The sequence below is a fragment of the Phalacrocorax carbo genome, chromosome 6 (genome assembly GCF_963921805.1).
Source record: "Phalacrocorax carbo chromosome 6, bPhaCar2.1, whole genome shotgun sequence".
NCBI classification, from domain to species: domain Eukaryota; kingdom Metazoa; phylum Chordata; class Aves; order Suliformes; family Phalacrocoracidae; genus Phalacrocorax; species Phalacrocorax carbo.
In genome coordinates this window covers 52,771,287-52,798,009 of record NC_087518.1, presented here as the reverse complement: position 1 = coordinate 52,798,009, position 26,723 = coordinate 52,771,287, and the positions used below count along the sequence as shown (strand labels likewise).

General features: G+C 41.1%; 1 protein-coding gene across 3 annotated transcripts in view; it reads right to left on the bottom strand.

The window, feature by feature from the left end:
• Positions 1–727: 727 nt before the first annotated feature.
• Positions 728–26,723, bottom strand: part of ST6GALNAC5 (ST6 N-acetylgalactosaminide alpha-2,6-sialyltransferase 5) — a 79,305-nt gene continuing 53,309 nt past the window's right edge. For 2 of the 3 annotated variants that reach the window (XM_064455324.1, XM_064455325.1), the window contains exons 3-5: positions 17,068–17,477; positions 11,552–11,659; positions 728–4,903 (exon numbers count right to left, since the gene is read on the bottom strand). In XM_064455324.1, coding sequence (XP_064311394.1) covers positions 4,672–4,903; positions 11,552–11,659; positions 17,068–17,477 — 750 coding nt within the window. In that variant the 3' untranslated portion in view covers positions 728–4,671. The other variant, XM_064455327.1, reaches the window with a different exon arrangement.

Sequence of the window (26,723 nt, the reverse complement as noted above, 5' to 3'; positions counted from 1 at the left end):
CCATCCTTCTGTCTTCCTGACTTCGGAAGACAGCTCCTGGTCAAAGGACTCCACAGTGAGCAAGGACATGGTGTGTTCATCATCTGCCGAGTAGTTTCTCTGGCTCGGTCTGGTGTTCAGCAACAGACACCACCGGGGGATCTCTCCCTTTTGTGCTGGCAGTGCGCAGTGTGCGCTGTGACAGCTGTGTGCTCTCTGGCTGGCGCCCCCGGGAGGGAGCCGCAGAAGGGAGGGAGGTGCTGGTTCGTGGCCTGTTTTTGCAGTTCTGCATTTGCCAAGGAGCCTCTTCTGCAGTCCGCCGAGATGAAAGTCACCATCTTTGTTTCCACTGTGATACTGAAACTCTGTTGTCACAGTGGTCAAAGGGTATCATTTGACAGTTCCATGTTGTGTTGTAATTTTCAGCATAGAAAGTATTTAATGATCTAGTGGTTTTAACGGTATTTAGCATAAGCAAAGCCGTTTTACAGCCATTTTGTAGGACATCCTCTGAGTTTTATACTTTTCTGCTTCAGTACAGAGCAATTTCCCACCATCTTAGACTCTTGCCCTTTCATATTTCCAAGTTTTTTTTTAAAGGAGATTGTCCTTAAATCTTTTTCTTTTCTTCTCTTTCTCCTTATAAAAATCTTATACTTGTGACATCTAGGTGCACTTGCAGGAGGCAGCTGGAAACTCAAAGTGAACAGTATTAACTGATGCACCAGGAGAGGTGAAGTACTGATACCTGTGAAGTTTCTGTACTTTCTTCTCTTTTGCACTACATTTTGTTGTTTTACAAGCACTCCTTCACTGTTTAACTGTTCCTTGATTATTTTTTTTATCCCTAAGCTATGTTTTTAATTGAACTAGATATTACATCTCCTTGCATCAAATAAAACCATTACCTTTCATTAGTCAGAGGTGATTATCAGAATTTTTCAAAAAGTTTTGTGGCACGTGATAGATTTGTAGAATATCGCAAGGAAACTTCTGCAGGACGGTCATTGCTATTGAGCCAGAACCTTCCACTCTGTCAGCTCCAGCCTGACTTTGATCTTCATATTCCAGGGGAATACAGCTGGATAGCTCAAACCATGTTTTATTCCTTACTCTTTAGATTCCCCTCACCCCAACCCCCAATGTTCTTCCAGGTATTTTTATATTATTGTGTCCTTGCCTCCTTAGAGCTATTTTGGGTAAAGATCACTTAGTTTCCTATGAAGTTTGCCTGAGAAATACTGCAGGGCAAGACCCAGGTCAGCACCTCCTGCAGAATTTTATCACTTTACACTCCTGTTCATGTGTATGTGTATGTAATATATGAAATTGCCATTGTGTGTTCTGCCCAGAGCCAGGAGCAGCTGTCAGCACACCTGATACTCTTCTAAAACCTAGCACTAAGGCTGTAACTGGGTCTTAGTAACACTGTTTCTTAACCTCCCCTTTCCTCAGTTTCCTTACCTAGAATAAACAGTATTCACTTATCTTTCTGAGGTGCTTTAACGCTTTGGAAAGAAGGTCCTCTCAAAGTGCATCGTGTTTCTGCTTTGTATCTCGATGCTCTTACCTGGGCATCGTGCAACCATTGAGCCAAAGTAACAGAAACCAATGGTCTCATTTTTCTGTTCTTAGCTGCAGAGATATTTTCTTTATCATTCTCAGTTCCCGTTGCACCTTTCACGGCATAAAAGCTATAGTTCTTCAAGATGAAAAATAGCTACTCTGATGAAGCCAAGCATAAGGTATGGAAGGAGTTCAGAACTGAAGTAACATAGATCTTAAAACCGCTGATGTCGGTAAACACAGTTTTGCAACAGTTTTTAATATGTGAAATGATGCACAGTGAAGATCATGAATCGATCAAATTAAGGTGAAGAGTGCAAGATGACAGCATAAACCAGAGAATGGCAGCGGTGCCTAGTTTGTGCTACTTATCTCTGGTCTGACAGCACTTTCTATCATAAATCTGTTTGGTTTATAACTAGCCCATAAAACCTTACTTCAGGCTGAAATGTAGCAGGATGTGCTGTAGTTGAAAATTTGGGCTTTGGTAGGATTTGTAATTTGTAAATTAAAATTGCAACACTTCAAAAATTATTTACGTTTCTTTTGCACTCTTGTAACTTGTGCTTTTTGGACTGGGTTTATATTCCATGTAAATCTGTGTGATCAGTCCTTTTTAAAACTTGCTGTCTCCTTGGATTCATCAAATTCCTTTTGCAGTGTGTTTTGTATATGCGGGTGTGACTTCCTCTTAGAAAATACTCCTTCATGCTTTCTGTAATTAGATGGGGGAACTTGCTGAAACTCCACAGGAAGATGACGAGACTAAAGGGAGTTTTGGGTTTGTTTTGTTTAGAAGACTGGATGTGTATAAGGGTAACAAGAAGACACAGCTGTTATTAACAGAAACTGAAGAAGGAATATTTAGCTTCACTCTGGTAGAAGATAGGAGATCTAATGTCGGTTTATCCCATGTTTTGTCTTATTCTTAACACTTCATCTGATCTACTTGGTATTGACCAGTCTTGCAGACAGAAAGCGAGCATGTGGAGCACAGCAGAGCCTGGCAAGTGCCCATGTTTCTACTGGATATTTAAAGTAGATCAGTGTAATCTATTTTAAAATGATCTGGTTTTAACAATAGCATAAGTAAGCATTTAGCATACACATCCTGCAGCTCTCAATGGAAAAACTAAGAGCCCTGTTTTAGAATGACAAGATCTTTTCATAATCGTATCACTAATAAAATAACAAAAGGATGGTGGCATGAGAGGACCTACTGTGTCCGTACCATCTCCTGCAGTCCCATCAGAAGTGATCTGTAAATCAATTTGACAGAGTTCATCAATTTGAGCAATACATGCTGGATACACGCCCCAGTACACATGCTGAAAGGGATGTTCAAATTGCCATTAGTTCAAAATCCATTCTCTTTTTTGTAGAGTGTTGTGAAATTGAGTGGAAGGAATAAAACACAGTCAGTGAAAGAGGGAGAGTTAAACACCAGACGAGAGAGGTTACGAGCAATTGGCAATAGCAGAGCTTTGCATTCAGTTTGTATGCTGAGTGGTGTGTACCAGGCGGGGCAGTTCGCTTTGTCCCCGCAGGTCTGGGACGCCTGCAGGGCAGCTGCAGCTATTGCTGTCCAGTTTTGGAAAGAGGAAGACCGTGGGTTGTAAGTGGTTTTAAATTATAGTGAGTTTGGTCCCAGCTCTATGTATCCCCTCTGAGGTTCAGCTTCTTGGATTGAGATGTTTTAAGGTACTATCTTTGTTCTAGTTTTAGTATTTGTCTAATGAAAGACACCTTTTGTCACCTGAGGTGTAATGTTTCATGCAGTATTTACTCTTACTGATTACTTCAAAGGAATCAGAGACTTAATATTTGTGATGCAAAAGGAAAAATAATACTGTAACTGAAATCTTCTTTATTCACAAGCCAAATGTAACGCAGTAATTCACACTGTGAGGTTCCATATACAGCACTAGCATTGTCCGTCCCCTGCAGGGACTCGCCATGCACGTGTAGTTTGGGAAGAAACTGCCAAATGTAACTTTGCTCTTTTCAAGGGGACAATTTTGTACTCATGGAACTCTTCTCACATCCCAACTTCAGTGCGATCCAGGATCTCCGAGATCAGCGATGATCTTGGAACACTGGAAGGCAGAGATATTTGCAGGTGCGCCATTGTAATCTTTTTGGCTAGCATGGCTGCTGTTGGAGTACCTGGTAGTGTAACTTCTTGATTTCAGAAATTTGGTCATGTTGTTTCAAGCCGTTGTTGCCTGGTTTGTAGTCTCTTGCCTCAGGAGGGTTGCTCCTTCAGCCTCCTGCAGGGCTACAAGAGGCAAAACAGAACGCAACCCCTCCAGCCTAAGATGGTCTCTTCTTCATTGAAAGCACGCTGCTATAGACAGGGATCTTTTTCGGATAAACTTTGCCGTCCTTCCTTCTACCGCTAATTAAAATACAGCAGCTTGACAGCACAGCAGCAAATGAACATTAATATCAAACAGAATTTTCACTATCGTTTTCATATTAACATGAGATGTCAGAATGTAAAGTTAGCTAGATCTGCACGTGGGACCATTCTTGCTGTTAAAGGCTCTAGGCTGGAACAGAGCCCAAAATTTTTAAAAGAAATGCAACATTTCCAGATCAAATATTAATTACATGCTATATAGAATCTTATTTTTCAAACAAATTTCATAAATAAAAAGCTAGGCCTCTCAAACCATCAGCGATATTCATTTTGGATTTGAAAGATTATGAAAGATAAACAATCACGTAACTGAATTAGAAAAATACTGGCCTAGGTTGCATAAAAACCTCCATTAAATAAATACTGTAAGTTTTCACTATGAAAATTCAGTGGCATTGTACTTTAAAAAACCGTAATGAATTAACCATCCCGTTAATGATACTCAAGTTGTTTTTCACAAATCACATACACACACAGGAAGTCAGATGGCCAAAAAAGGCTATATACTGGATTAACACACAGTTTGACAGAAAGTACTCTTGATATGCGCTGCTCCTTCATCGTAACTTCCTGACCGGTGTTGCAGTCGTCGGCTGCAAAGCCCGTTACCCTTCCCCCCTCGGCTGCCTTGCTGTCCCAGAAGGTCCAACACCCCGAAGGCTGACACAGTGGGTGACTGCGGCCGCGGCCTGTGCGTTCATCCCTCAGACCACCGGTTTAATCTCAGGGTGATTTACAGTGAGTGGTTCTGGTTTCCAGTCCGGTTGGAAAAAGTGAATATTGAATGTCCGTGCCCAGTTCTCAAACACTCGTTTCTCTGTGATGAAACGATGATGGCTGCCCTTCCGTCCCCGCTCGTGTGAAATGTACATTGTGCATTCATCAGGTCCCAAAGGTTCATAATAATGATAAGGTACTGAAAGATGATTAGGATCCCTGTGGAAGAAAGAAAATAGATGGAAGCCCGAGATGTTCCTTTTTACTGATTGAAAAGATGCTATCTTTAATAAGCTGATGGGCTCAAATCCACTTTTTCTCCCAGTTAAACCAAATTTCTAGGCAGCTGTATTTTTCTTGCATATTTAATACATCAGAATGGGGCAAAGGTGTTTCCTTTGCTCTTTCGATCGCTATTCTTTAATCCCCTTCTCCCAGTTAAATAAAGGACAGCAGTAGCTCAGAAACAAGGGAGAGTGCTGCAGGGCTGTTACCACTCTGAAATTTGAAGCAAACTGCTTAAAAGAGATTTATATCTAGATTGTGATTTGTAAAAAGCCTTGCAGAGGTATTTACTGAACTGGGGGAAGACAGGGAAGGGGAAGATAGAGGTGATAGGGAAGATAGCTGATGTCACCTACGCTATTCTCTGATTTTTCTTATTTTACCATTATCCATATTGTATATGCAGTGGTAATGTATGATATTGCTGCTGCTTTCCATTTGTACCTTAGATTAACATTTTAATTCAATCAATCTAGCTTCCTGGTAACACAACATGGTGATCAATCTTACAAGACCAGAATAACAATAAAATTACATTTCTAGAATAAGATGGATTCTAAATTTACTGTATATATTCTCACCGGAATACATAAGAGAGTGAAAAGGAATCCTTCAATACCTCACCTACAGGAAACATATTTGTAATGTAAAAAATACCCTTCATATAGAAATTGGATATTTTTTTTTTAGCTACATCTATTAGATCTCAATCTTAAATTAATTTTTCACACACTTTTTTAATACATTGGACCTCTTATTATAATCTCTTAAATGAATCATTTGTATGGTTACTGTAAATCTGACAGGATACATTTTAATGTGATTTATTTTTTAAGAATTACTAAAAAATAGGCCTCTGCCTCTCATTTAGACTGCTCTTCCTTTCTGCAGTGAAGCTGGATTTTACTCTTGTGTTCTCGAGGGTAAACCTATATTGCTTGGTGGATAGTTACTGTTTTTAAGTTAGGATTAGTAAAGTTGAAATCGTATCTCCAACAGACTTTGAACAAACGCAGTCACAGTGGAAATAAGGGAACTGCTCAGGGCCCCGTACTGCAAAGTGAGCCTGCGAGGCTGCTGGCCCCGGTACCTCCGGGTACGTTTGGTTGGGATCCTCCCTCCGCGGCCAACCCCACGCTTTTTTTTAATGAAGGCCTGAGTTGTGTTTGCAGAACATGAACTGGAAGAGCAAAAAGCAGGAAATTGATTGCTGTGTGTCTCTTCCCTATTCCTTTGCTGGACGCTGAAGTTAGCAATGGACGATAGTGACAGCTGGAATCAGATCTGTCACAGGGGAGGTGTAGGAATGCTCTAGGTCATTTTTTCCCTCCACGCAAAACCCAAAGTATACAGGTAGAGGGGTTAGGTGGATCAGATGGAGAGAGGACGGAGAGAAGGCTTGATAGTCATTCTTTTTCTTCTCCCTTACTCTGCTAACTTGGTATTTACCTAGGGTTACGCTCTTCTGTTGCCCCTTTGAAGCACCATTTTCAAGCCTGTACCTCCCAGCAAGTGCTTTATCTCTTATGTTACCAGTGTTCTACCTGTGGATATTTTAGCAGTTGAGTTCCCTTTTGAAGACAGGGATTCTACATTACATCAAAGGCTCTGAAGCTAACACCAGGGTACCCAAGGTGGATGCCCCTAGCTCCAGGCTGTAACGGGTCACTGTATTTCATGCAACATCCCATCAGAAACAGTCCAGAAACACCTGCTGCACAGGGCCTGGCAGGTGAGTGAGGCAGAGGAGCGCAGTCTGGGCACCCTGCTGGGTTCAGACATCCCCTGATGGGTGCTGTCAAGGCTTGTGTGCAGGTCTACTGGCTGACCTGGAGGTGAATTCATTGCAAAAATGAAAATTCTGGTGGCTTTAGACCTCTCTGAGACTACTCTGCAGCTGACTGAGGCTTTGAGGCTAAATTCCACGTGTTGTATTTTGGGTTTAGGAACTCTGAAAGGCAGTTAGGTACCTAGGACGTTTTGTCTGACGTAATTCTCCTTTTGTGGGGGTTCTGGATTCCCCTATATTGCATGCTAGTAAGGTTTGGATTTGAGCTCTGGCTTGAGTAACTACACCATAACCCAAATTAACTGTACTGTGTTATCTTCTAACTCTGCAATTAGCTTGTGTCACCAGCAAATGAAATGCATGAGTAATTTCTATACGGAAATTGCTTGCCACCTCATTTATTAACATTAAAACAGATGCTGTTTTATCACTGACTGATACTGGACATTAATCAGTATTTTGTCAGACTTAGCATGCATATTAATATCACAGCTGGGAGGAATCTAGGAAAGTTCCTCTGTAAAATACACTCTACTTCCTGCTTAACAGCCTGCCAGCACAGCAACCGTGAAAGTGCTTGTACCCAATGTCAGTCATCTACTGTTTGCCACTTCAGTGCACATTTTCCCACAGATGGTATCCACCCACAGCAAAAGCTGAAAATACAGCAAGCAGTGTTTGCCTCAAAAGAAACAAGGCAGAAAAACAAGGCCATCCCATATCACATTCTGGTCAACCTCTTCCTTCACCAGTGAAGAGCTGTTATAAATCAACCCACTAAAACTATATGTACTCACACACTTTGTAAAATAATGCATATTTTGAAGGGGGAATAAAGTGTCATTAACATACTGAGTGACGGGCAAGGTGCTGGGACTATGAAGAGTTCTGGATAATTTTTTGCCTCCTATTTCTAGGATCCCATTTTCTTGACCTCTGTACTAGCCCTGTTTTCCAACCCATTTATGCATTTGGTTATTAAGGTAATGAGGTGGGATCCAGGCATATGGACCAAAGGGCATGACTGTCTCCCATACAGCTGACAATCCTGTGAGCATCTCTTCTTCTATCAAGCGCCTCATAAGCCCCAGGAAACATAACTAGCAACAAATGCTTCTTTGTACTTGATTTAAAGCAATTGAACGTGGAGAGAGCGAGGTAAGAAAACACTAGATTTAAAAGCTGTACCCAAAGGAATAAATTAAAGTATTTCAAATGCCAATTTTCAGGCAAATTATCACAGATGGGAAATGGCCTGGCAGTCAAATGAGGATTCTTATCGGAAAATGATCTGGCTCCACAATTGCAGCAAAAGTTATTAGTTAAAATAAAGCTCAGAATGAAGCTTTAAGTTTCTGTGAGTTCAAGAAGGCCCATGGAGAGGACGGGGGGTTTAAAGAGGGCTCTTCTCACTAACACCCTGAGTTCTCTTTGTGTGCTATGAGTACCCAGAGATATCTGGAAGGAACCAGCCTCTCACTGCTGCGATACTCTGATGGACAGGGACTGGAGTTATTACAGATGGCATTAAGCCTTGTCTGTGTCCTTCCCACCGATGCTGCTGAGCAGCCACAAAGAACAGCAGCAGCACTGCAGCGCCTTCAGGAATTGTGGTGCTGGTGCGCACCACAAGCTGGCTCCTGAGGTAGGAAGGCAAGACGAAGATCCTCGATGTCCCAGTTCAGGAGTGAGTCCTGCGCCTACGGCAGACTGCCGGAGGATGCTCAGAGAGGGAAATGCTTCCCATCTGGGGTGCTAGTTTGCTCCAGCGAAGGCTAGGATTGGATCCCTGGGCACTGGAAAAAGTACAGCAAGATAAGATGGCTTGTCTTTCTTGTGACGAGAGAGAGTGTCACGCACACACTTTCCAAAATCTTTGCAACGTGCATGGAAGCACAAGCTTTCGTCTTAATCTAGAATGTGCAAGTCAGATGTATTTAACGGCATGAGAGCAATATCAAAGCCATTAACCCTTACTACAGCGTAAATCTGTAAAGGGATTCGATATTACAGATAGTTTTGCTGTAAAGTACTAGAAATTTATAATAATCAGGTCACCAATTCCAGTTCAGCTACAAAAATCAATGTCCAGTGAAAGTAAATAGAAATGAATCTAAAACATGTTGTGGCAATTAATAGTGACAAATCTTTTACTCTGTACTCCAGACTCCTTTACTAGACTATTTTTTCCGGCACGGGTAGGAAACAATTTGGTTAATGGTCTTAAGCTAATAATTCGTAGCAGAATCAACAGCATGATATTCACGAGACCTTTGAGATGTCCTTCACGTTACAGATGTGATACTAATTTAGTTCTGCAACAGTGATCACCCACACTCATTACCTGCTCCACAAATTAATACTTAAAAAAATAATGGGTATCTGCTAAGTTGTAAATTTGGTGATATTAACTCTGAATAGAAATAGGAGTATGTGTTGTTTTTTTTAAAAAAACCCTCTTTCCAACTCTTCAGTTGCAGAGCAACAGAAGTACCTGTACCACCTCACACACACATGAGGCGGGAGGGGAGGGTTCTGTGTTGGTTTTTGTCTTTGTTTTTCTTTTTAAATGGTAGATTTGTATTTTGTCTGACTGAGAACCAGGAAACATGGCTTAAAATTATAGAATATTTCTTTATTTTGGCTTTTTTTATTTTTGGTCTTATTTCTTTGAAAGGAAGCACTGTTTTACTTCTTAATGAGTGGCTGAAGAGCAAACTAAGAAGCTTAACTGTATTTATGGCAACAGGTCCCTTTCATAGATCTTCATGAATAACTTCTTCCAGGCATGGCAACTACAGTTTTCCCCTTCATCATCTGGGGAATAAACCTGAGGTAAAGACACCTAATACTTTTTTTTTCTTTTAAAGAAATAACCCTTTCCCTTTTTATGACCAGGTAAATGTACCTTTATGTTAAGATTTTTTTTTAATGTAGCTGTAAGCATTATTACGTCTATCAGTGGTCTGACTGATTACAGCTTTGCTTGTGTTATAATTTAATATTATATCCATTTGATTTCAGTGTATCAGTTCTATGAAAGCCTTTCATATGGGCTCAGTGACAATTTTAGCCTCTCTTAAACACAGTTGGATTTGGTTTTATTTTTTTATCAAGTATCTAAACTAAGCTGACTTTGCCTGAAAAGTTAGGATTGACCATTGGTTTACAGTGCATTGCTGTCTTCTGCATTTTTAGATCATCAGTTTATTTGAGAATTACTTCCATGTGCCACTGGAATACAGCTACTGCTGGAGTAAGACAAAGCAGCCACTTACAGAAGCTGAGGAAGTGTGTCTTGGCCAACTGAAATGACAGGGAAACTGAAATGCTGTGCTGTGGAAGGTATTTATGTTGTCTGGAATATCTGATCTAGTTTGTTATTTTCCTTGGAGAATTCATGATGAAATCTGGCAGTACATCACAGCATTTATCATCAGTGTTTTGTTATAATTTGTAGAAATTCTTACAAAGTGGAATTTAGTGTTGACATTTTATATTGTAATTTCTTCAGGGATTTCTTCTACATGCCCAGGACAAATGCAGATTCCCAAATGATCTTTTTCATTACTCAGAAGAAAGTCAAAGCAGTCCTGTTCTTTGATAGATGAGCTAACCTGTCACTTCAGCCGTGCCCCCCTTGCCCCTGCAAGGCTTCTTGAATTAGTCAATGAACCAGACTTCAGTGAGATCACTAAATTTGCAACAGAAAATGCAAGCAAGTACTGCTTTGTGCAAGGGATTTGTGAGCCAGTGGTGAAGCGTTACACCGATGCCATCGTTCCAGACTGCCTGTGCATCGATGGCTCAGCTGTCAGTGCAAATGGCGTCAGGACGAGGCGTGGCCACATAACCACATTCTTCTGAAAGGCCAGAGTCGTAGGCCTAGTAATAGATGGACAGGTGATACTTAAGTCAGCATAAAGGTTGCTGATGTAAACCAAATTTGAACGAATTCATACTGGATCAGTGCTTTGCATCGTGGCTAACGTGATTTTGGTCCAGTACGAGAAGCCCTGAAGACTGGTTCCCTCTATCACTGATCCATAGTAGGAAACCTTAACCAGCACCTTGGGCCTGAGTCCTGAATGCGGCTGGAGGCACGACATAGCTGTAAAACGCACACGTGCTGTCACTTTACAGAACAGCATGAAGTGGTCACACAGCTTCCACAGACAGAATTTGTGTGCTGCTTCTACCACTTGTGGCCCACACCCCGCATGCCCAGAATGGGTGATTACAGGACTGATCATCTATTCTGCAGGTCCAAATTCTGCTTTTTGCTCTTTTTTTTTTTTTTTTTGTGTGTGTGTGTGGATTATTTAGGAAGCTAGTGTACTGGACGATTGGGATTTGTTGGCAGAGATACAACAACCTTAATTCAAGTCATGTAGAAAGTCCAATTTAGAAACTAGTCACTGTGAGAACTCTGTTCCTCTATGAACTGGGGGGAAACTTTAAAAACAAATTAAAAGTAATGTTTTTCAGTACTCTTTTCTTCAGATTAATTTCATGCCAATTATTGCATTATTTTTAGCTGATAAATATTCAGAGGCTAAAAGAAACCAACAAGAAGGATTAATTCTCCAACACTACAAACAAGATTTTTAAATATTTTATATAACATAATTAAATGCTGTTTGTTGTTTTCAGAATCAGATCCTGGGACATGTTAATTAATTGCTTTAAGAGGACTGAAGATATATTGCAGAGAAGAAAAACTTAAAAGATTGAGATATTTATCTGTAACGTTCAACCTTGTTGGCTAATAATGGTTCCAGAATAAATCCTACCTGCAGAAATCCGGTGGCACCATGCCATAAACATTTATCCTGTCACAGAGCTCTAATGCGATAGTCATTGTGAACCAGCCCGTGCTAAGCCAAGTGTTGGATATCTTCCTGAAAGCAAAAACATAATTAAGTTTCTAGGCTGACAAATAATTCTTGAGATATCTGAAGCAATTTCTGGGCATTTTTTCATTCTTGTGAAAGGTTATGAAAATTGGGCAACCAAGACTACTGTGCTCATTCATCTTTTAATGATTTTGCTCGTGTCTTCTGTCAGTGGACTAATCTATGCAGAAACTGCCCTTGCTATAATTAATTTTGGGCACAGCACTGTTAATATTTAGCTGACCTTTTGGTAAGTTTACCTTAAGTGACTGAAACTTCATGTCTTATATTTATAGTCTTCTGCTAGTAATCTATACACATCTATAACCACCTAATGGAGCTTATACACTAAGTGCTTAGGAAGACACATCACGGGATGAAAAGGGCTGCTTAAAATGGTGCCTCCCACAGCTTACAGAGGAGCCTGTCTGCTGGAGCGAGGGCTGGCCTCAAGTACTTGGTCTGACCATCTTTCCTCCTACCCCGTCCATGATGAGGTTTCTAGAAGCTCCAAGCCACTCGCTGTGACTGCTGGCAGGAAACTTCTAGTTAGCTGCATCTATGCCCATCCCTTCGCAAGCCTGGGAAACCTTCATCCTCGGTGCTACTCCTCTGCCTGCCCCAGGTCCCATCCCTGCCTGGTGGGACCTTTGAATATGAATGACAGTGCTGCAAGGGAGCCCTGTAAGGCAGCTCCTTTCCTGGCCTTCCCTGCAGGCTGGGAGAAATCTCGAAAAGGAGCACAACCGATCCCAGCATTATTTACGCAAAATAGGAAATATCTCCATGTAACTGCTCACAGATGTGAGAGATTTACAAGCTGTGCTTAAATTTTGCTATATCACAGGTTCTTATCTTCAAAATGGCAACAGTAACACTTCCTCTTCCTAGCATGTGCTTGTCATTGCTGTTTAGTGTGTAAGAGCTGGGTACTCTAATGGTTATGGTTGCCTGGCACATGCACTCAAAGTCCCAGTCCTGTGTTAAGTGCCTGCTGGAGAATTGGAGACTGTTAGGTCTCCTCCCATGCCCGGGGAGAGCTGGCAGTCTTGGAACAGGAGGGTCAAAGAAATGCCAGTGAGGAGCATGCCTTAAAGATGTCCTAAAGGCATGTTTAGGGGCAGCCCTACAGGACCAAGGCAGGCACCGCTCTTGGAAATGGAAGCACATGGCCAGGTATTTGCTTTGGAGAAAACAAGTTCACTCAAAGGTGTCCTTTCAAATCCTGTTAAAGAAGGAGACAGCAGGTCTCCCTAATGGCTCCTTACAGCTAGAAAAGCCCTGCAGGAAGAAGTTCAAGCCTGTGTCACCTGTGCCCCAAAAAGGCTGCTGATTCCTGATGCCAGCCTGTCACAGTGACTGGCTCTCCCTTCATCTCCTACTAAAGCTGAGGTACTGTGATTGCACATGCAGGCTCTTGGATGGCTTGTGTGCTGTGTCAGATTGTACTAATATGGACCCCACAATAACCCCATTCCTGACACCTGTGAAATTTTGTGACACCCCCCCCCTCCCCCAAAAAAGCACAGCAGAGAACATGAGGGTCTCATCAGAGCAGTCACCTGGGAATCCCAGGTCCTGACCCCAGTTCCGAGGCCATCTTTTGCAGCTAACCTAGCGATAGCAGAATGCACAACAGTCCTGGAAACAGGGACCTGGAGCCACTGCAGCCACTGCAATCAAGTGCCAGCAGTTGCTAATATGTAATTCAGCAGGCAAGAGCCTACCATGCAGTTTCCCAAGCTAATGCTGAACGAGTTGGTTCCACGTAGGTCACCTACAGGGCAGTAGGAGGGAGATGTTTTGAGCACTGTCAGATTGAGGAATGCCTTGTACCAAAGTTTCCCATTTCCTCAGTGAATTGGAATAGTGCAAAGGGAAAAAAAACAGTGGTGGTATCAATGCCAGCTGCTTAAAAGGCACTTCTGAACATAAGGGAATTCTTTAACCGAAAATGCCTGAAGGATGCTGGAGAGCCTAGGTAATTTCTCCTGTCCTTTGTGGGTCACCTGGTAATGTATGCACTCCTGAAACGTACGTTTTTATTGCTCCTGACATATAGACTTTCAGGCTAAGCTAGCATTTGGAGAATAACATGATTTAAGCATCTCATTAGTTCCAATTATGGGGCCTTATTTATTTTCTGAATTTGCACTTAAGCTTGCAGGGGGTGGTGCAGTTTGTCACAATGTCATAGCTGGGTCATAAGCTCAGCAGAGGCCTTCAGGCACTGCAACAATACAAAAGAGTAAATAATAATTTTTGGCTCAAAATTATTAGGAAAGGGAAAGCTTGGGAAAAGTCTAAAAATCTTGCTTTCCTGCCACTTGAGAGTTTCTGAGGCCATGAATCACTAGGTAATTCAGGAACATGGTCAGGCTAAGAGTACCTCGGAACTTGCACAAGGCCACTGGTTTAGGTGCCTAAGACCTTACATTCCAAAACCATGGGAGCAGTTATATCTAGACCGTGACCGAAGTGGCTGGGCTTTGCGCAGGCCAGGCAACCTAGCCAGGCTGTCTGCTGGGTTAGTTTTCTTTTTGCTTACACACATTTATGCTGCAATTCAGTGTTTGCAGTAAACATGAGAATAACTGAATTTAAATAAACTAGCTTAAAAGCTAAACAACAAATTAAAGATTTAAAAACTCACTCAAGTACCACTTTGGCCCCTTTAAATACCACATCTGTAGGACAGCAATATAGAAACAGGGTTACAGTGTCTTGCCTTTTCATAAAAGATGTGAACAAAAGTCCAACAAAAGAATACTGTTTTTATACCTAATCAGCTGTAATGAAAGAATATGAAGAACTGTCATGTGCTTATTAGGGGAAATTATCAGATATCCTTTTATACGATGAACTAACACACTGTGCTGATAATTCTGTAGTGCACACTAAATTACAATTAAAGGCCTTTCTGCTCCACCAAAATCTCATTTATAATCTCTATGGAAATACTCTTCCTGCAGTTATTTCATTTATGGTTCCTTTATCTAATTACTATAATATTGGTTCTGAATCACATTTTCTTAATGTACCCTTATTCAATTATAAAGTTATTTTCAAGTACAGTTACTTTATAATACCAAGTATATTGCTCTGCAGCCTTTGTCACTCACCATACTATTTAACTGGCAATGTTTTCTGAAGGTCTCCCTTCATTTCAAAACCAGCTTTTTCCCAAAAAGCACAATACATCCAATTACCTCTTTTCTCATCATTTTCAAGACAGAAATGAATGGTTCGATTATTGCAGCCTTGCAATCAGGCTTCTCTCTCCCTCCTTTGTTTTTTGCAGGTACTAATGTCAAGAGCTCAGCAGAAACCTCCAAGGGAACAGCAACATTCTGGGCTGTACAATGTTCTGCTCCTGCCCCCACAGCTACATAAATTTTCTTCCCTTACAAATTCCTTCCTACCTGTGTTTCTTTTCATCTTCCCTCTCTTTTTCTGTGCTGCCTATTCATTTATTTTCATCTCCCATTTTAATCTTCTTAGGCCTTCAAGTACGCTGTATGTGCCCATACACAGCAGAACCTGCAATTTCTTAACAGTGACGGAACCTGTTCATGAGGCTGAATTTTGCTGGCATCCACGTGCCCTTCACTTGACTCACACTGGGAGTTCAGGGTGCCCATGACTGAGTCCACTGTAGACCTGTTAGGAGATCATTAATGTCTCAAACACCTTGAGAATATTTCAGGTGCCAAGACTGTGCCTGGTGCCTGTGCAGAAAAAGAAATGCTTTAGTCCCATGCACAGCTATAGGCCTTCTGCTGCGGGTGGGGGATGCAGAACCAGAAAGAGCGGTGTCCCTGAAATTCCACAGCAAGAGTCAGGAAAGGAATGGGACCCCGGCTCCCCGCGGCAGAACTGGCCAGGCTGAAGTAGAGGAGCTGGCCTGTTCCTCAAAACTGGGGGCTGCATGTGGGCGTACACTGAAAGAGTAATCCAGGAAAGGAGGTGGCAGCGTGCATGCCTTGTGCACAGGGTCTGACCCTTAGGGCTGGTGGTGGCCCATCTTACAGCACAACTACAGCTTTGTTAACTTCGGTGCCTTTGTAAGTACTGGGCATACAGATACTCTTTTGTGCTTTTCATGAAGGGTTCAAATGCTTAATTTGCCTTCTCACTTTGCTCTACTCTGGGTGACCAAACCTGGAAAAGACAGTAACACATCAGAACTGGCAGGGTATCGCCCCTTGTTATCCCTCCTTCCCGTTCTGGCAGAGGCAGAGTCTGAGTCTCTGGAGAGACTCACAAGCACTGAGCTGAGGATGAAGAGAAAAGGGCCTTCAGTGGTAAGAAACTGACCAAATTACTGTGTGCTCTAGTGTGTTAGTGTGAGTCAGTCCAGAACTTAAGATAGGTAGTTTGATCCACTATAACTGAACAGAGCACTGCAAGCAAACCATGTGGGGTATGACAGACAACGGCAGCAAATACAAAGCAAAGATAAAGTCGCCATCAGCTAAGAGGATACAGCAGTTTCCTCTAACACTGGTTCTGCCTTTGTTGTGCAGCCCAGAAAATGAAGTCTCTGCTCTTCAGTCCTCCCTGTCTGCAAGAGGCTCGACCCCAGCTCCAGGCTTTGGTGCGTACATGTAGTATTTCTGAAGCTAGAAAATCTCACCATGAGTTACTGCACCATATACCTACCTCTTCACATGTACCTAAGTGGGACCCTGTCCCATTTTTACAGCATATTTAATCAGTAAAAAATAGGAGTTCATTTAAAATAAATGTATTTCTTGCTAGGAAGTCTTTGGTTTAAATGCTCGTTTTCAAACATTATATGTGAAAATGCTTGAGTCCTGCAGTGGGTCACTTATTAAAAATTTGAAGATCAGTCTACAAGTCATAAACAGGCTCACGAAGATGTAACTATCATAACTTTCCTTTTCCCAGTTGGAAATAGAAGATGAACTGTTCTGAAGCACCTAATGTATGACTAATGTTTATTTGTTTTACAAGAAGCTTTACAGCTGCAATGTTCCAAGAATGCTTAAATTCAATAAACAGCTATTATAATTCACTGAATGGTGGCATTTCCTCTATAAGAAAACATAACCTATCCGTTCTGATTCTTCAGAATCCGTAAAAAAACTTCCAGGTATATTACCCCAAAGTGAGATATAAAGAGCGCCCGCCTCCTTGGCTGTATAAACAGTACATCCAGATTCTGGTATTCTAAATTGATGAGGCAATACTCCATACAAATTATTTTGATGCATATTTTTTACTTACGTTACAAGTGATGTTATTTGGCGTGTCGTACCATATTACAACTCATGAGGCAGAGGATTTAATGGGTGTGATGGTCCTTCTGAGCGTTTCTGAAGTTGGGATATATAAACTACATTGTTTACTACCATATGACATCCCCCAGATGTATTCACATAAGTTCTCACCTGTCTTTCCCAGTTTCCCGTTTAAAAAGGTCATCAAATTGAAGCATCTTGTGGCGAGAAATCATATATGCTTTTAATTGAGGCAGTATCTGATTCATCAGCTGCAGGTTATTATACACCAAGCCTTTACCATCTCTCCTCATGTAGCTGCTAGGCCCCCAAAAGATAAACACGGCACCATGGCTCATATTTAAGAGTTCATTGCGATTTCGCAAAATCCTCTGAATACTGGAGTGTGCGATGACGCGAAGGCTCGTTTTGTTTCCAACATCTTTTCCATAACCTCGAGTAGGTGCATCATTCATTCGTATTACACACTCCGTCTCGTCGATTCTGTCACCTTGTTTACTTCCCAGGAGGTGTCCAGAGCTGGTTACCAATGCACAACTCTTGCAGTGCATTTTTAAAGGCTGCAAAAACATACATACTTCAAAATTAGCTGTAAATATCTTCCCATTCACTCCATGATAACTATATTTTACACGTACATGGCATATTCTAGAGCAAGAATCTCAAGAGGACTTTACATAGATCTTGCCCAGCAGTCTGCCCAAATAACTGGGGACACATTACCTGTACATTTTGTAGATGGGAAAAATGAGGTATAGATGTATAGCACTTAAAGCTCCTCTGTGGAGTTAGGTCCGCTGCTTAAAGCCTCCCTTCCACTGCTGCATCATGTACACTAATCACAACAGCTTCTATACTGTTCCCAGCTGTGTAAGAGCATACTTCTTCCACTTGCCACAAATGAGGTATGATTGGAGTATTTTTGAGTCTTCCTCTTCCAATATTTGCAGGAAATAATCAATTTTAAGTCTTCATAAGCACAGGTGTGAATAACTTTTCAACCTTGGGGGGTCAGGACATTTTGCTAAGGGAAGAGAGTTATACCTTGGTGCCGTGGTTCAGCCTTAGCTGGCAACTGAACACCACGCGGCAGCTCGCTCACTCCCCCCACCCCTGTGGGATGGGGAAGAGAATCGGCAGAGCAAAAGAACTTGTGGGTTGAGATAAGCACAGTTTAATAATTACAATAAAATAATAATTATAATAACAATTATGATAATAATGTTAATATAATAAAATGGAAAAGGAAGGGAAAGGGAAAAAAAAGGAAAAAACCACAGAAACACGAACGATACAACCGCTCACCACCCACCCACCGACGCTGCCCGTCCCCAAGCCGTGATTGCTGCCTCCCTCCCCTGGCCAGCTCCTCCCAGGTAACGTACTGGGCATGACGTTACATGATATGGAATATCCCTTTGGCCAGTTTGAATCTGCTCTCTTAGCTGTGCCCCCTCCCCTCCCGGCTTCTCGTGCACCGGGCAGAGCACGGGAAGCTGGAAATGTCCTTGACTAGTACAAGCACTGCCCAGCAACAACTAAAACATCTGTGTGTTATCTGAACATTTTTTTTCCATGCTAAGGTCAAAGCACAGCACTATACCAGCTAGAGTGAAGACAATTAACTCTAACCCAGCTAAAACCATGACACTTGGTCCAATCCTTCCTTGCCATCTCCTAGTTGGTGCCGTAACGACCACAATGCTCTGGTACTTCCTTTGTGGTTCAACCATCAGAGCTGGTCATTAATGTCTGCATATGTTTTATATGATAGTGAGTTAGTGCGCTGAACTTTTTCTAGCTTGTCAGGTCATGTTTAAAAGTTACACAATAAAATGGAACAGGAGGTGCCTGGTCAGTGAGTGTCTGACCTAATGGAGTCAGGAGAGTAAAACAAACTTTCGTGAAAATTGAAAATACATTATAAATTGTATTACTGAAGTATGCCACCAATATAGGTATCAGTTAGAGGAGTATGTAAGTGTATCTGCTACTCAGCACAAGAACTAAAAAGGGGCAAAGGGTTAACGGTATCCCCAAAGTGCTAATTTCTAACAAGAATACAGTAAACTGGGAGGTAAAGAATGTTTGAAGGTGTGCCTTGGTGGCCCTCCATGAAACAGTATTGTGCAGCATTGAAGACCAGTAACACCAGATTATAGAATGTACAGGGTGTGTGTCTTATAACGTCTTTGGAAGAAAAAAAAAAAAAGGAAAAAAACCCCTAAACAAACTCAACTGGTCGGTCACCAGCCTGAAGGTCCTTGGAAGGCCATTTTGGTTCATGATCATTTTGATCTACTCATCTTCTTCCTAAGGCTCTCAGAATTTTATTTTCATTAAGCATAAAGAATGGCTTTCCAATACCTTCCTGGTGAGTAACAGGCTTGTTTAATGCCAGAGGCTGCAAATCAGCCACACAATATGCTGAGAGCAGTCACCTGCACTGTGGCCTGGTCCTGTAGTGCACCGAGGAGGTGACAGTCTCCACTGGCTCTGAAGAGCGCTAGCAACCTACACCCGTCTTCGGCAGCGAGGGCCTCAGCACCTCCAGATCAAACCCTGTGGTTCGCCATGGCAGCTCGCTGTTTGCGCCATTACAACCATAGCTAGCATGTCTCCAGGTGTAAACCTGGTGGGTTCACTAGCAATGAGAAGTTATGATGACATATACTTACACTCAGTATCAACCACATGTCTACAGGAACCAAATGACTAAATCGGCATGCTGTGAGACAGTTTAAAAATCTAAAGCTGAAAAGAAAACATAATCTAGGTTTAAGATAATCTCAATCCCCTGTTTGGAAATGTTTTGACCCCTGGCGTATGAAGGGAGTATTTTAAGTAATTTGTTTTGAGTTTTGAAGGTAGCAAGTGGTCGCAGTGTGAGCTTTTTTCTATAATAGCTAATGAACGATGAAGTGTTTTTTAATTAAAGACAAAATAACTAAACTATAAAATTTGTATAATGATACAACCAGTGAGCTTTGTAGCTCCATCTTCTCCAAACAACGAAGTCCCTTTTCTTTCACACACATGGACTGTAATCCAGAGCTAATGATATGGGTAGAGATGTTCATGCCTTTGTGAGCCAAGGTTCCTAGTGCAGTATTTACATGCATTTTCCTTTAAGCTTTCATCTGCCACTTTGATGAATTACCTAGCAAAAGGCTCTAAGGTGAACTAGCTGCTCCACCATCATGCTTGGGAAAGCAAGATGAAGTGCTAATGAGGTTAAAGGAAATGTAGTCAGCACCAATGTTAACTCACATGGGTCTGAATATCCACATAGCAAGACATTTTCACCTAAACAATCTCTGCTGGTTTCTGACTGACTGAGCTACAACTTACTTGTTTCCTTTAGAAGTCTGCCAGAGAATCCATCAATTGTTAGGAAACAAGTGTGACCATCAGTGGAGCTGTGGAAACTTGCGGAGGGAGGAGATGTCAACATCTGCTAGATGATAAACATTAATACCCTCCACAAAACATCTGTCCCAGATCTTGTTTGAAAACTGTTCCTTCTGGGAAAAAGTCTTTAGACTGAAACATTCAGGTATTGCCCAGCTACTTCTTGAATGATGCATGGGGGCTGAGCCTGTGTAGCTGCTCCAGGCAAGTCATTTTCAGTCACCTCACTCAGATTCTTTCAGTCGAAATCTACGAAACTCGCACCTAAAAATTGTCAGAGGAATTCACAGCCAACAGCCACAACAGTCTTGTACCAGCTGTTTATAATGCTTTGACAATACTGAAAGCAAGAGGGAAAAAGCTACTGGCTGTAATATCATCTCATTGGGAGGCAGCGGTTGCACCAGAAATGTCATCTACTTAAGCAATAATAATGGAGGCACAAGGCAGTTCTCTGGGATTGATGACCTGCTGGGAAAAGTTGATGGCCTGAGAATAACCAGGGGCCATTAAGCCAGAAGAACATTAACTCCACAGAAAGCTCTCTGTTACGGTAATTATTACAGTGATATTTGGACCAAAAAAAGCAAACCAAAAAAAAGCGCAAACCCATGATATATGAGTGATATTTTAGGTAGGCGATGCAATCCTTACTTCATGAGCCTTGCTTCGAAATGCCCTGAAAAGGGATAGGGTGAGAGGTAGGTGGGTTCTGTAGCACCTATATTCATTATCTTGAAACGTAACACATAGCGCATGTAAAAGACACTGACTTTTAATGGTACCCATTGTCAAAAAGCCACCACATTTTCCTGTGTACCTGAACTGCATATACAGCACCTGGCACAACATGGCCAAGCATGTGGCTATTTCTACAACACGTCAGCCGTATCAATACCCAGGGCACTTAGTGAAGGAGCCAAATAAATTCCCCAAATTAACTCAGCTCCCGTCACCTGAAAATACGTACGGGGATAGAGAGAAAAGAGGTTACAAGACAGAAGCTCGCAGTGCTGAAACCCTGGAAGATGGCAAAATCAGCTGGTGCTTTTCCAGGATAGATGGGCAGTCCAAGGGAATGAAGGAGTGGGTGAACCTTGCTACGTTCTGGTAAACCCCATAACAGCACCCTGGTGGCCATAACATATGAGTGCAACCTTGCTCTGCTGTAACTATCATGGGCCAAACTGACTCCTGGCAGCTTTTGCTTACACAGATTATAGCCCAGTAAGTGCTTCTACTATATCATACATGTCTGATGTGTTTAATACCAACCAATAGACAAACAGAAACAAAAAACAATGCCACAGTTGTTTCTGTATTTTCCAATTTGAGGTAATCTGCTCTACTATTGACTTTAAAATCTATGTTTTCCAATTATTGAAAAATGTTATTTTCAGACATTTTATTGCTTAAAAAAAAAAATCAATGGAAAAATGTTATTCCTTATTCAAAATATGTTACTCTTAGATACAATTATTTTCTTTGTGATGAAATCAAATGATGAATTTTTTTTTTTTCTTATAAAAGTCTTCTGATTTTAAAGCCAAGATTTAGAAAACAAGACAATTCCCCCCAGTAAATCAGGAACACTGGAAGACACAGTTTTTCCTACACTGAGTACTTAATGACCTATTTTCAAGACCCCTGGGTTCAGAACACACCATTATCAGTAGTATAAAAGCTTCCCTTCTATAAATAAAAAATGTTTTCTTTTGGCAATGATGACCTGGCCAACAACAACAACAACAACAACAAAAAAGATCTTCTGGAGCGAAGAACAGCTATTTACTGAGTTCAGCAGAAAAAGACCACCTGTCAGTTCATTGGCATCAGCATTCCTCATAGATACATCTGGAAATATTACAGATGACTTCAAAGTGTATTGGGAGAGAGTGAGAGAGACTGAGAAAGGTTAAAGAATATCCAAATTCCTTTTGGATGAATGACCTTTAACTAAGCATTTGAGACTGAAAGTGCAAAATATCTGTAAGGTATTTGACAGCTATGTTTTTCTCTTGCACTGCAACACCTCTACAGCATTTTGTTAGCCAGTGCCAGTAAGCTTGTCTTTTGCCTAATCTGGAGTGAAAAGCTATAGGGCTTCTTCACTCTAAAGTAAAAGCAGTGGTAGAAATAAGAAGACCGACATACAGGAAAGCAAAACTGTTTCCATTTTCAATTCAATTAATTCAGTATGGGGCTATATTAATGGTTAAAAAAGCACACATGAACACTACAAGAGTCAGTCTTACTGGTTCAGGAGAAAGTGAACTTATTCCAGCACAGTCTAGCTTTCTCTTTTTTGTTATAAAGCCAATAATTTCATCGGTAGGAGCTTCACGTCTCCCTTACCTAGTGCCCGCTGTGCCTGGCCTAAGCACAACAGCTAGCTTGGGACACCCACTGACTGGATGTTACCTCAGTATTTGCTTTTTATGTTCCTTGCCTCGTGCACAGAACTTAATCAGCATTCCATACATGATGTTAATGAACCCTGTGTTCACCCCATGTTCAATGCAATTTATTACTTATGGTTTGTTCTTGATTGCTGGGTCATCAGCAACAACCCTGAGTAATTAATGCATTGCCAGTAATATATTTTGTCCTGGCAGCTTCAGTTCTATGTTTATACTTTCCTGTAGCCTTGAGCAGCTTTGAGGCTTCTCACAAGCTGCCGGCTTGGGACCACTGCTCCACTAGGCTGGCTTCTCATCTCCCAGAGGCTTTAAGGACACTCCCCTGTCACAGAGGGCACCCCAACCTCTGCAGGAGCTCCAGGCATCCCCAGCCCATTGCTGGTCCATCACAAACAGCTGCTCCAGCTCTTGTAAGCCCTTGTCACTCAGCACTGCTCCAGGTATAATGCTTCTCTTGTCATCCATCCCTCATGAGCAAGCTATACATACAGTTTCTATTGGTGTGCCTCCTTCCTTAATATTTTTCCTAGAGGACTGAAGATTTTAAGGCCAAATCTGCTTTTCTTTGCAAAGTTCCCAACAATCACCCTAAAGTAGAATAAAAGCCCTGAAGCTTCACATTTGCAAAGTTAACTTCTGTAAGTCAAGGCAGCAAGCTGAGGGCTCAAACTGTCTCGTTAGTGAAGTATGCTTCTCTGCACTTCAGAAGTGATTTCCACAATGCAGGTACTCTGAGAGACGTGATCCTGTGAAAATAATGCAAGTTCCCTGATAATATTTGCCTTGTAACATATTGATGTTGGAACAGGGCTTTCATAATAATATGACAAAACTAAAAATAAAAGAACATACAAGCACAAAGAGTTTGCTTTGGTATTTTTCAAGTCCCGTCTACCTGACACACTATGCTGTGATGCCCTCAAACTAGTCTTCTCTGAACAGCAAAATTATTCAGATGCATATTGGGTTATTTTAGGTAACACTTCTGTGTATAAAAAGCTGGAACAAAAAACCAGACTGAAACACTTAAAGCGTGAAGAGAGTTTTGAACTTCAACCAACTTCAACTTGCTGCGGTACACAACCTTTTCAAGTCTCTGGTGTTTTGATTTTGTGGTGCCAAGTTCTGATCTAAGATGATTTTGCTTTGACCATGACATTTTCACACGTATGTTCAGATAAGGAGTGTAGCTTAACTTCTACACTATGCATGCCAGCTCAGACTTTCCCCTCAAGTTTCATGTATTTTCATTTTTTAACCCTTATGCTAGCAGGTACAGAGAGCTCTTAAAGAGAGGAAGAAAAAAAAATACTCTGAGCAAATACATTTATAATTTTTGTTGAACTAGACTTTTGGAACGTTAGAGAATCTGCCTGAAAACAAACTGCATTATCCACTGAACTAAAAGCACTGATTGCCTTGAAAACTGTATCCCAGTGACTGATATCACACAAGTAAACAGAAAGGGTTAGGAGATACCACTTGCCCAACATTTTAATCCTTATGCAAATCCAAATAACAAGCATTTGCAGCAAAACTTTGCAATTCAAAAAAGGTCTGGCAAGTCTGTTCATAAAGATAAATGCATGTCTGTTTAAAAAGATAAAAGATAAAACAAATGAATTTCCTATTACTTCTCTTTGTTTCTTGGGCTGTGAAGCTTGAATATGCAAATGTTGTGGAAACATTAGCATCTTCATTTCCCATTGATTCTTCGAAGTTAATTATATAACTGGACTCTGCCTTCAGATATTTGTTGAGTAGAAACAATGAAATAGCCAAACTTCAGCAAATGCATTATTCATCCAAGGAATGGAATATTTTAGTTTTTCATGATACTATACTGACAGGCATCTGCAAAACCTGAAGTAAAAATATAATAATACTATCTTCAAAAGGTCCTTAGACATACCTAATTAAATTACAAAACATGAAGCTATATTATGTAAAGAAAAATAGAAAATCAAATGCACTCCATGAAGCTTTCACTGGGATAATTTTCTTAGAAAAAGTACCGTTAAGCACGTTGGTCAATGAAGAGTCTTCTGCTTGTGCGAAGTGTTTTCCGGCACATTAACTCTTTTTCAGGGGACTGCCTGCTAGTCAAAGCTTCCATTAGATTAATTAAAATATGGCTTCTCTCACTGGAAAGAAAAGGCATGAGTTTGGTTACAGGACATTGACCACCTATAGAATCCGAGCCCTTTCTAGTTACATAAAATACAAGCAGAAGCAGCACAGGAGACTGAACAACAAGATAACTTCTAGTACATGGAGCGCATTTCTCTTCTTATTTGGAAGCATGATTACCAGGTACTGATGTTTTCCCCTAAGCCACCTGAAGTGAATATAAGGTGCAGCCTTGCAAATTGTCAGCACATATAAAGCTAAGATTTAGAGAGTAGTTTCCATCCTGCATCCTATAAATGTGTCCCATGAGGAAGATTAGTATCAATCATAGGCTTATTGGAGAGGGAGATAGGATACAATGATAACCTGAAGCTATCAACTAGAGTAATGGTCTAAGAAGAAAAAGCAATCAGAGAAAGAAAAGAATATCCTCAATGAAAGACAGAACTGGAAAATCAGGCAGGAATGTATCATGTTGATGAACATGAGCTGCTATACAAGAGAGAGAATCATATGAACAATATACAGGCTCTAAAGAAATGGTTATTGCCTAATGTTTATCTTAAAAGGAGTGCAAATAGACATCCATATTACATCAAACTGCTTTACTTTTGTTCTGCAGCTAAAGCACTTGCACTAAAATGCAATAAAGCCACAAGCGTGGTGTCTTAACTATGCAAATTGTTATCACTGAAGTGTCAGGAAAACAGGAATTATGTCAACCATCTACACAAAAGGTATTGGACAGTCTGGATTTTTGCTCCAGAAAGTTTTCACATCAACTTCTCTCATTCGCTTTGGTGTGTTTGGGCAATTCTTTCCAGTTCAAGTGCTTCCTGGAAATATGCCCTCAGCTGCTCTCTCTGCACCTGTCACAGCTGTTTGAAGTTTTTTTTTTGAGGTTCAAGTTTTACAGGGTCACTTTTTTTATCTAACCCACCTTCACACCTAAGCATCACTGATCCTTAAAGACTGTGCCTGAGTTTTCAAATTCAAGCACTTGTTGCTTTCTGTGACACTATTTGGCTCATCCAAATGCACCTGAACTCTCACTACGACTATTATCGCTACAAGGCAACAATGGGATAGCGATTGCAAGGACACAGGAGGCAAGCCTTTCCAATGGCACCCAGTTTTACCACAACTTCAACAGAGCACACAGAGTCCCTAGAACAGGCCAGATGAAATTTAAGACCAAAGGTCTGATTAGAAAGAATTAATGACCCTACAGAGAATTTTCTCTATAATATATTTTGTCTTGTATTTCTTTATCTTGTTGAAGTAGACTGAAATAAAAAATAAGGCTCTTCATGCCTTTGAAAGATCTTTGTTCAAAAATTTTGTTCAAAGGTCTTTGTTTCAAAAACTGTCAAAAATATTCAGCCTTATGGTGGTCTCTAAGGCCTTTTGATTTTCATGTGGCTAGCTCCATGTAATCTTCATCGGCTTATTTTATATTAACCCAGACTGCTCTATATGCTCTTACTTCTGTCCCTTTGACTTAACAGCACATCAGGGAACAAAAGCAAATTAAAAATATTTTTTTTTCCTGCCAGAAGATACTGCATCTGAGTTTAAAATGTTTTGCTGAGGATATATCATGTTCAACAATACATGAAGTGGTACCACCTCTGCAGCATGACCCTAAGGTAGCCTCCATAATCACTGGCATATTGACATTAAAGACAGATGCTGGAAACCGGTACTGGCAGAAAAACTGGTCAAAATGTCCATTTCATTCAATGGCTGCAGGATGCAGAAAGTCCCTGGGAATTTATCCCATGCACATATGTAAAGAAGAAAAAGAGAGTGTGTTTTAGACTAAAATATTTGTATATTCAGTTT